This window comes from Cebus imitator, unplaced genomic scaffold (genome assembly GCF_001604975.1).
Source record: "Cebus imitator isolate Cc_AM_T3 unplaced genomic scaffold, Cebus_imitator-1.0 Scaffold80, whole genome shotgun sequence".
In the NCBI taxonomy this organism is placed as follows: Eukaryota; Metazoa; Chordata; class Mammalia; order Primates; family Cebidae; genus Cebus; species Cebus imitator.
The window spans coordinates 2848469-2859949 of NW_016107395.1; the positions used below are offsets into that span (position 1 = coordinate 2848469).

At 41.9% G+C, this 11481-nt stretch overlaps 1 protein-coding gene across 4 annotated transcripts in view; it reads right to left on the reverse strand.

Moving 5' to 3' along the window:
* The window catches only part of CCL28 (C-C motif chemokine ligand 28), a 34586-nt gene extending 26840 nt beyond the window's left edge, over positions 1-7746 (reverse strand). For 2 of the 4 annotated variants that reach the window (XR_001826654.2, XM_017533166.2), the window contains exon 1: positions 7610-7746. Coding sequence is in view for 2 of the 4 variants with exons in the window: in XM_017533166.2 (XP_017388655.1) it covers positions 7610-7673 (64 nt within the window). In the remaining 2 variants the exon portion in view is untranslated. Of the gene's footprint in view, positions 1-7174; positions 7251-7609 lie in introns of all 4 variants that reach the window. The other 2 variants (XR_001826655.2, XM_037740182.1) reach the window with 2 other exon arrangements.
* Positions 7747-11481: the final 3735 nt, after the last annotated feature.

An 11481-nucleotide genomic window follows, 5' to 3' on the forward strand; every position in this document is an offset into this window, starting at 1 on the left:
TTTCTGTTGGAAAGATATTTTCCATATTTCCTTTATTAATATTTTTCTACTAAAAATTTAGGCTGAGTTAGGTCCAGAAAAAGCTCCTTTGGGAAAACTTCTACAATATCTAGTACCGACATGTTTCTTTTTGAATTAAGTATGTTATTTTACTAACGAAAGTGATTGTCACATCAGTAAAATTCTAGAATTTATAGGGTGCTGCCTACATTGTATCAGTCTTTGTCACAGACGATGAGTGTACAAGAATTAGTCTTAGTACCTGCCCTCAGGGAGCCTACAATTAGCAATTAGGAGACTTTTTTTTTCCCTTTAGACAGGATCTTGCTGTGTCACTCAAGCTGGAGTGCTGGAGTGCAGTGGTCTGAACACAGCTGACTGCAAACTTCATCTCCTGGGCTCAAGTGATCCTCTTGCCTTAGCCTCCCATGTAGCTGGGACCACCGGTGCACAACACCATGCCCAGCTAATTTCAATGAGACAATGTTAGAAAAATGTCTGCTCAGCCTGGGCACAAAGTGAGATTCTGTCTCTACAAAAAAATAAAGACATGGCTGGGCCTGGTGGCTCACACTTATAATCCCAGAACTTTGGGAGGCCAAGGCGAGTGGATGACCTGAGGTCAGGAGTTCAAGACCAGCGTGGCCAACATGATGAAACCCCATCTCCACTAAAAAATACAAAACTCAGCGGGCATGGTGGTGGGTGGCTGTAATCCCAGCTGCTTGGGAGGCTGAGGCAGGAGAATTACTTGAATCCAAGAGACAGAGGTTTCAGTGAGCCGACGCGGTACCACTGCACTCCAGCCTGGGAGACAGAGTGAGACAGACATTTTTCTAACATTGTCTCATTGGACCTCTATGCTGCATTTAACACTTATCCATTCCTTCCTTGAACATTTCCATATTCCTACTTACTAGTCTCTCATAATTTTCTGCATATTGAGAGCTTACTTTCTCTTCCTCTTGAATACATCCTCCTTTGGCCTCTCTTCAATAGTGAGCATTCTCAAAGTTTCGTCCCTAACCTACTCTCTTTTCTTTCCACATCTCATGTTTTAAAATTTTTACTATGTCAGTAACTTTAAAATATGTTTTTTACCTCTACCCAAATATTCTGATGTAGATTGACCTGCTGTTGAACATGCACTTGGATATCTCACTGGTACCCCAAACTCAACAGAGTGCCAACTGAAGACATCATCTGCCACTTTAAATCTATTTCTGTTTTCCTTTTCTCATCTCATTTAATCACTGTACTGTTATCCAAGCCAAAAACCCATGTGTAATTCCATCTTTCTTCTGCACTCCCACAGCCAGTCAAAATCTTGTAGACTGTATTTTCCTGAACACTCTTCAGATCTATCTCCTCTTCATCCTTGTTAACACTCTTAGTTCAGGACCTCATTAATTGGCTTCTGGACTGCTGAGCCTCTCAGTTGTCTACTTTCTTCCAATTTTTTCATTTCCTCCATTTCAATCTGAGTCCCACAGTACCTTGTGCTTTCCTATATCTTAGTTTTTATAATGTATGAAATTAAGAGTCAATATGACTGTCTTTTTACTGTAAGCTCCCACCACATTGTCTGACATTAGTGCTAAATAAGTTTCTTGGACTGAACTAAGCTCTGATCTTATCAGTGTTTCATTTTTATCCTGTTTTAAGGCTTTTAATGTCAAAAATATTTTTGCTTTTTTTCTATGAATAAGATTTTCAATTTTTCGTCAAGGTCTTACGTCCCAAATTACCTACAATTACACAGTGCTTTTCATAGGTACCATCCCTGTGCATTGAAGTAATTAGGGGTCAGTCAATATGATAAATCATTTGTTCACTATATGTAATATTTTAAAGATGTTTTTAGTCTCTGATTAAAGCCATTCCTAGTCTTATTATGTTGTTCTTTTTTTTTGAAATGGTCTTGCTCTGTTGCCCAGACCATTCTGGAGTGCAATGGTGCGATCACGGCTCCACTGCAGCCTTGAATGCCAAGGCTCAAGCAATCCTCCTGCCTTAGCCTCCCAAGTAGCTGGGACTACAGGTGCGTACCAGCATGCCTGGCTAATGTAAAAAAACATTTATTTTTTGCAGTGCTAGGATTATAGGCATGAGCCACTGCACCCGGCCTTATTCTGGTGTTATTTCTGTTAGTTTTGAATTGTTGTCATTATTATTCCCAGTATTAAGAGTATAGATGATTTTCTAGGAATGTGAGTCCCTGTTTTGGTTCTGTCTATGATCCAGTTTTGGTCACTAGAGGGCTGTAAAGATCTGTCAGTGCTCAAGAATTGTAGGCACTACACATCAAATTTGTGATACAAAAATTAGATTCTTTCTTGTTTTTTTTTAGAACAAGTTCTCACTGTATTGCCCAGGCAGGTCTTGAACTCCTAGGCTCAAGCTATCCTCCCACCTTTGTCTCCCTAAGTGCTGGGATTACAAGTGTGAGCTACTATGCCTGGCAGATTTTGGGTTTTAAGGAAAGGATCCTGCTATTGTAGAGAGGGGAACAGCTTCCCCTCTTACTTGGACATGTTATATGGGTTCTCACTATTCAAAGTGTGGTTTCCAGAGCCACAACAATGGCATCACCTGGGAGCTGATGAGAAATGCAGTTTGAAAAGCACTGGTACTATATAGAGAGCATAGCAAAATAGAAACAGTAAAGAAAGGTACATGCCATTATTAGAGAAAGGATTTGCAAACGAAAGGTAAAAATGATATAAAAGATTCACTTAGCTGCTAGGAGCGTCTCAAGACTATGAGTGCAATTTAAGAAGGGCAACACATAATGTTCAGAACATGGTTAAAACACATCTTTCCATTCTCATGGACCTCACACCTTAATGTAGCCAGATCATGCTGTGGGGGCCACCAGATGGCCACTGTTGTCACTTAGTGGGCAGGAAGGACTCACCAGTCCATGATATATGAAACTGCTATGCCCAAATAAAGTCCTCTCAGATATTTTTTGGAACCCTGGGATAATGTCTGGGGGCACGGAGAGTAGATGAGGATTTTTCTTTGCTTTAACGTGATATAGACACTAGAGTGTCGTCAGGGGACCACTTGAAGGGGTTTGGATAATTTTGTGCTATGAAAACATCCTGAGAGACTTTGTAGCAGAGTACTTAAGCATGTGGAGACTATTAGGTTTAAATTCTGCTTCTGCTACTTACTAGCTGACCTTGGGTGAATTAATTCTCTATGTCTCAATCCTTTTATCTATAATATGGGGGTGGTACTAGCACCTACCTCAGGGTTATTGTGAAGATTGCATGAATTTGTACATTTAAGTGCTTGGAACAGAAGTGACAAATAGCCCTCAATAAATGGAAACAAAAAAGACATATGTGGGACAATATGCAATATAGTCCCTGGCTCATAGTAAGTATATAGGTGCCAATTAAGTGTTTGTGGACTGTGCCACTTTATTTTAATTTTCCCTCTGTTTCAAACTCACCCTTAATTGCCTGTTCTATGAAATTGAGGTGGGCCCTTAAATATTTTTCCTTGGCTAGCTGGCACGTTGTTAAACTTTATCTGTAGAAGATATTGAAGAGATATTGCAGGAAGATGGGGTTTTCCTTCCTGGCTCCAGTGTTCTCTCAGCAGGTTCCTGTAGACCCAGCTCCTGCAGTGCTTTGACTTCTCCAACACCAGGCTCCTGCAAGGCATGACAACTAGCGGCACCCCTGCAGGCAGGTTTGTAGCCCAGTGCTTCCAGTGAGATGCTTCCCTGTGAAGTATTTTCCCCTGCAAACTAGAAGGCAGATATCCAGCATGTTCTGCCAGTACAGACTAGGTGACTTTTCTGCCTTTTGGTGAGCCATGGCTGGATCTCAGCTTGACAGGGCAGGGGTGCAGGAACGCTTCCTTGAGTGATCGGTTTTAGCCCTTAGAATATCTGCTACTCCTGCATTCCTTAAAATTCTCTTTCTTTCTAGCCTATCTCTTGTTATAGTTAATAATTTGTTCATATTAAACTTTCAAATTATCTGGTTTCTGTCTCCTAATAGGACCCTGATTGATATTAATAATAAATGAATAAAGAAACATTAGCATTCCCAATTGTTCTGGAAAGTTTAAATGTTTTGTATAAGATGAATGATGCAGATTTTCAGAAATAACTTTTTGTGTTGAATAGTTATACTGTTATCTATGATTAAGTGAAAAAATATATATTAAGATAATATGTAGATTGTGGTCCTGTTTCTGTTTTAAAAAATTGGTGTGGATGTATGTGGTCCTGTTTCTGTTTTAAAAAATTGGTGTGGGTGTATGTGGTCCTGTTTCTGTTTTAAAAAATTGGTGTGGGTTCATATTTCCAAATGCTTAGAGGAAAGTCTGGAAGGATATGCAGAACCCTCTGGAGAGGGGAGAAGGGTTACAGGAATGATAAAGAGGGACGTTCTTTTTTTAATTCTCTATACTTTTATATTTAAAAATATATACTAAATATTTGTAACTTTCATAATGTTAAGATAAATTCTTTAATTTTTGTGACTTTTCGGTAATTTTTTTTTTTTGGTAAATTTTTACTTTTTGTTGTTGTTGTTGTTTGAGAAGAGGGTCTCACTCTGTCACCAAGGCTGGAGTACAGTGGTGCGATCATGGCTCACTGTAGCCTCAAATTCCCAGGCTCAAGCAATCTTTCTGCCTCAACCTCCCAAAGTGCTGGGATTACAGGAGGGGAGGCCAAGGCAGGAGAATTGCTTGAGGCCAAGAATTTGAGACCAGTCTGGGCAGCATAGTGAGACCCTATCTCTACAGAAAAATTTATTTTTGATTAGCCAGGTGTGGTGTCATGCACCTGTAGTCTCACCTACACCTGCAGAGAAACTGAAGGAAGGCAGATTACTGGGAAGATTATGTCAGACCCCTTAAGGACCATTCGTGGTGAAATGGAGAGTCCTCATTGTGCAGAACAACATTGAGTAACAAATGTATGTTCGTGGTAACCTTCCCTAGCCAGCGTCTTATGATTAAAACAAAAGATAAAAGTTTTAGGATGCAAACAGCACATCTCTAGCAATTATTGGCGTGATTCAGTAACCATCATACTCTGAGAAAGGTTGTCAGTGGGAAGACAATTTGGGACTCACTGAAGCAAAACCTCCTAACTTGAATCTGTTGGGCACAAGTGAGCCTTAATCTTAATGTACAATAAAAACAGCCAGGCCCACAAAGCCCTAGGTTGTGGGTTTAAATAATCTGGTTCAGGTCCACTGAAACAGGATAATAGACATGTTTATGGATTCAGTATTGAGTTTTGGGAGCCAGCAGCCACGTTAGCAGATGTGGAGTGTGCCCTACCTTTGGGCAGAATCCAAGGTTTTCAATTATGGGTAAGGTCACCTGCTTTCTGATTTATGCAAAACACTTTGGAAATGCCAGTTATTTAGCCATCACATTAAGATAGCCATTTAAGACACCATTAAGATAAAGGAACAGCTTTCTGCCTGAAGAAAACAAAATATATTTCCTAAAGTTCCAAACTGGCACAGGCCTTTTCCCTATTTCCGTTGCCAAGGCCATGTGTCCTCTGCACCATTGCAAGTTTTCTTCCTTCCTCCCTCCCTACTTGGTCTCCCACCCCTCCCTGGAGCCAGAATCACTTAAGTGCCTCCCACAGGGCACCTGGCTTACATGGACACTTGAGTGGAAGTTTGCTAAGAATAGCTGTGACGTTACCCCTCTGTTCCACAACTGTTCTTAGGCCTACTTGTGTATTTTTACCCAGTATCACTTATTTTTAAATGGTAGAAAGTTGGAGTTTCTCAGGCAATGTGATTTTTCTGTGGCCCAAACTGCCTTAGGTAAAGCACTGAGACTAAGCCAACAGGCTATTGCTGGGTCTTGCAGCTCCCTTTCCTTGTTATTGCCGGCAGCCGTATGTTTTCACACCTCTGCATTTTGCCGTCCCACCATACCTTCTCGACCAAGACTTGATCTCATGTGAAGTTGAGTCCTGGGTATGGCAGAGCCTTCCTCATTACCCTCTGCCTTCCCCACCTGCCGTTCCCTCCCTCCTTTCCTGTAGGACAGCTGCTGCTCTAGGGACATGTGGGAATAGGTCAGGAAGCTGCAAGGGAGGCACACATTTCAAAGTTTTATGTAAACAATTTGAGTTGGTGGAATTACCAAAAGTAGGAGTAAAGCCTTAGGTAGACCTTTGAGAAATAGTGAAAATGAATTCTAAAATCACAATGGTGAATTTTTCTGAGAAATGTTACAGAAACATAACATGGCAAACTTTTGTCTTTATCTTGATAAGATAGATAGATTAGTAGAAATTGAGAAGAGATGGTCCAGGTTTTTTCTGCTCCTTATTTATATAAGCCCAGTACATTAATGGACTATATTGGAGTCCCTAAGCAAATGCCTGCAGGGACCAGGCAGTTAATACAGCAAACTTCAGACGCTCATCTGCTTTAGCCAGTTCTTGCCACAGTGTGGTAGAATCCTTGTTGTCAGATCTGATTTTTCAAGAGAAGCTTTAAAATCCAGTTTGTATGTGTGTATGTATAAGTATGTACATGAGAAAGCTTTCAGTTTTAAAATATTGGCTCAAATTTTTAAAAAGCAGACCAAAGAAGACTTATATTCCACCTCTGCTCCTGACTTAGAGAATCTGTTCAGGGTAAAGCTTAAAGAAAAGATGACAATGGAAAAGCGTCATTGGTCAAGTATTAAGTACTGATACTTTGGGTTTCCTAAATAAAGCGAGTGCTACTTTAGAAGAGATTCCCTGTAGTTCAAATGTAGTTACAATCTCCATATACATGCTAGCAACTCACAATTTAAATTCTCTTTTACACAATTTATATGGGTCAGTCTCCCTCATCTTGCTTTTCTTCTTTGTTTTTCCTTCTTCTCTTTCCTTTCTTCCTTTCCTTTCCCCAACCCTGTCCTCTCCTCTTTTGTTTTTAAGAGATGGGGTTTCACTCTGTTGCCCAGGCTGGAAAGCAGTGGCAATTCACAGTGCAGTCACAGCTCATGGTAATCCTGAATTCCTGGCCTGAAGATATCCTCCTGCCTTAGCCTCCTGAGCAGCTGGGAATACAGGCATGCACCACTGTGCTCAGCTCTGCTCCCCTTTGTAAAGATCAGACCGAAGTTTCAGTTTTCTGTATCCATGGGGTGGATTTTGCTCAGGAAATTTACAACTTACCTAACTTGAAGGCAGCTGGTCAAGTCTGGCTTTCCCTCCAGGAATGTGCACACTTGTGTTGAGACAGTTTAGCAGGCTGGGGTGAGGAGGAAGACAGACGAATAGCAAGGGCTTTCCTCCAGCTTCTAGCTGGGGATTTTCTAAGATACTGTTGTCAGAAAAGGAAACACAGTTTGAAGTTGCACCTATATGGAGGGACCTCATCCTACAGGTGGCAAAAAGTTCTGCTATGCCTATTAAAATGAGGTACCTTCCTGAAACGTCTTGGAGATCTAGAATTTAAACCTATGTCATTCTCTTATTGAGAATCAGAAATCAATTGGAAATTCCTGCCTGAAGAGATAGATATTCCTGCCCCACCTCAAGCCTTCCAGCACAGATTTGGGAGATATCCCCCTTCCAGTAGAGGCCTAAGTGGCCAGTGCCCCCACTCACCTTCTGAGGCATGTAGGGCCACACAGACAGCCAAGGCCATGACGGTGAGTCCTGTCTGCTGCATTCCCCTGTCCTACTGGCACTGACAGCAACACAAGTGAGGCTGTTCGATCAGGAAATGAGGCTAAAAGTGTACTTGGGCACAGAGAAAGTGTAGAGGAAAAGTAACCAGGTGGCCCCACCCTGGGAGGTGTTCAGGGTATCTATTTCTCATGTTTCTTTCCTTAAGACCAGGCTCCTCCCCAACTTACCAAGCTCCTGAATTCACCCTGCCTGGCAATCAGGGAATGTTAGTGGAGATCTGGCAGCTGGCAAGGTCACTGTGAGTTGGGATGTGCATCAGAATAATTTGGGAAACATTAAAAAAAAATCAATCTACATGACTTTCCTTTTTCCCTGATCTGTAAACCAGAACTCTGGGGTAGGAGACCAGTCATTTGAATTTTGTAAAAGCTCCATAGGTGATTCTGATGGACACTTCTGTTGAGACCCATTGTATAATCAGTTTTTAAGTAGCTTATGGAAACCATAAGTTTCTAGGGACAAGGGTGACAAGTCATAAAAAATTATCTTTGTGGAAAGATATGGAATATTAAACCCCACTCTGGTCTTGGTTCACAGCCAAATTGTTTCCAGTGAAGCTTTTTTTTTTTTTTTCCTCTTGTTGCCCAGGCTGGAGTTCAATAGCGCAATCTTGGCTCATGCAACTTCCACCTCCTGGGTTCAAACAATTCTCCTGCCTCAGTCTCCCAAGTAGCTGAGATTACAGGCATGTGCCACCACGCCCGGCTAATTTTGTATTTTTAGTTGAGACGGGGTTTCTCCATGTTGCTGGTCTTGAACTCCTGACCTCAGATGATCTGCCTGCCTTGGCATCCCAAAGTGCTGGGATTACAGGTATGAGCCACCGCATCCAGCCAGTGAAGCTTTTTTTAGTAGCTTATTTAGGAGAAAGATAAGACAGGAAGAAGGGCAATGCCTTGTAGAAAAGAGCCCAAGAGCAGGCGTGAAGAGGCATAAGTGCTAGTCCAGCTTTGCTGCCAGTCAACTTTGTGAATAAAACCATGGGGTAGTGTGAAGACAATTGGATTCTAATTGCTCCTCATCTATTAATAAGTTGTATAACCTCAGGTGACGTACTCAGTTTTTCTATCAATAACAAGTCAGACTAGATGACCTCCGAAGTCATGCCATGCTTCCTCTAGAACTGTGTTGTCTTATGCAGTAGCCGCTAGTCCACATGTGGCTCTTGGGCACCTGAAATGTGACTAGTCTAAACTCAGATGTACTATAGGTTTAAAATTCACAGTGGATTTCAAAGACTAAATACAGACAAATGTATAAAATATCTTGTTAATAATGTTTATATTGATTATTGATTACATGATAATATTTTGGACATTTGGGGTTAAATAAATTATTGAAATTAATTTCACCTGTTTCTTTTTATATTTTAAATTTACTGCTGTGGTTTGAATATGTTTTTCTCTTCCAAAGCTGATGTTGAAAATTAATCCCTAATAGTGCTGGGAGATAGGACCTAATGGGCAATGTTTAGGTCATGAGGGCTCCACCCTCATGAACAGATGAATGCTACTATAAAAAGGGCTTATGGGAATGGGTTGGTTCCTTCGGCTCTTCTGCCAGGTGAGTACACAATGCTTCTTCTCTCCAAAAGATGCAGCAACGAGGCATCATCTTGGAATTAGAGACTGAAATCATTGGTGCCTCGATCTTGGACTTCCCAGCCTCCATAATTTTAAGAGAATAAATTTCTGTTCTTTACAAACTGCTCAGTCTCAGGTTGTGTTGTTATGACATATATGTTGGCTTTCATCCATGGTTCCTGGCTTTTAACTCCCATAACCCTTGTTACAGTCTTTTGTTATATAATAACGTTGGGGCACTTTAGGCCTCAGGAAACAGAATCTCTCTCTGACCTTCTCCTGTTTTTCTTTCACCTGCCTAAGGCAGGACTCTAATCTGATTTTGGGTCATAAGATCCTCATTCCACAGAGTTCTGTCCCAAACTCTAGAGGAAGGAATGCTACACAGACCAAGAAAAGCCTGAACAGGCAGGCCTTGCTGGGTTTAAATTATGTGGTTTTTGTCTAAATCACATTTATACTTGGTTGTTAATCATGCCAATGTAATGAAGCCTCCATAAAATCCCAAAAGGACAGAGCTGAACATGTGAAGGTTTCTAGAGGGTAGCATGCCCAGGGAGGGTATGGAAGCTCTGCATCTCTTCCACCATACCTTGGCCTCAAGTGATCCTCCTGCCTTGGTCTCCCAAAGTGCTGGCATTACAGGCATAAGCCACCATGTCTGGCCTTTATCTGTATCTTTTGTACTATCCCTTATAGTAAACCATTAGATGTAAGTGTTTCCCTGAGTTCTGTGAGCCTCTCCAGCCGATTAGTTAAACCCATAGAGGGTCTGTGGGAACCCCAACTTGGAGCCAGTTGGTCAGAAGTTCCAGAGGTCTGGACTTGCGACTGGTGGGAAGTAAGGGGTGGTCTCATGGGACTGAGCCCTCAACCTGTGGGGTCTGACACTGTCTTTTGGTAGATAGTGTCAGAACTGAATCGAAGGACACCTAGCTGGTGTCCACTGCTTGGTGTATGGGGAAACCCCCTACATATTTGGTCATAGAAGTCTTCTGTGTTGATGACTTTTGTGGTGTGAGAGCAGAGGAAATACAGTTTGAGAGTTTTTTCCTCAAACAGATATTCTGTTATAGCAGCATAAAACAGACTAAGACAATTATATATGTAATTTAAACTCAGAATATTTCAAATTACATGGGAAGATCACATATTTGCATTGGGTTTTGGGGCTTTAGAAGATCAAGAGCAGGTGTCCAAATTGACCCCAGCTATCAAGTTATATTTAACCAAGCTCCAATTCACTATCAAGAACCAGAGTTACCATAAGGAATAGGAGCTTTGGAGAGCAAGACTAGCAAAGATAGTGATCTCTTGAATGAGAAGACCCAAAGCGGCATTCCAGCCTTTCCACTACGCAAAGGGACCTTGCCACAAGTCTTGGTAAAAGAGCACAGAGAACTAACCTGTGGAGGTGACAAAGACCTGTGAAATTACATATGCCAGCCATAACCGCAGCAGCCCCTCTGGACCAAGGCTGTGTGCTCTGAAGATAAGTCAGGAGGCTGGGTGTGGTGGCTCACACCTGTAACCCCAGCACTATGGGAGGCCAAGGCTGAAGGATTGCTTGAGCCCAGGAGATCGAGACCAGCTTGAGCAACATAGGGACACTTCATCTATACTAATTTTTTTTTTTTTTAAATAAGCCAGGCAGCGGTATGCGCCTGTAGTCCCAACACTTTAATTTTTTCTCTGCAACGCTTTGCACCTCTTACCAGCATCTTGTAATGATGGCCTATCACATGCATTACAATGGCTCTGGAGAGCACATGACAGGGCTCTTTCATCTTCAGGAAGACATTGTTAGATATGCTTTTTTCCAAGTCAGGATTTACGGACTTTTTTTGGACAGAGATTTCAAAGCCCTCAGTGTACCTTCTGTAAATAGGAAAAGGTATCCCTCCCTGGATGGACAAAGCCTCCAGACCCACAGCCTCACAAGCAGAAGGTGCTTGCAGAAACAAGGCCCCTTTCCTTATTAAAAAAAAAAAGTGGGAGGAGGGGAGTGGATACCTCTTCGAGCAGTTGCAACTGGGACGTGTGAGTTGGCAAGCAAAGCCCATCCTGCATATGCCCCCACTCCTCCTTCCTCAGCAGGTAGCCTTCTGCAAACTGCACAACCATCTGCAGCCCTGTCCTTTTTGTTTTTTCTCGAGACTATGATCTTGTTGCCCTTGCCACAGCCTTTCATCTAGAACACGCTTC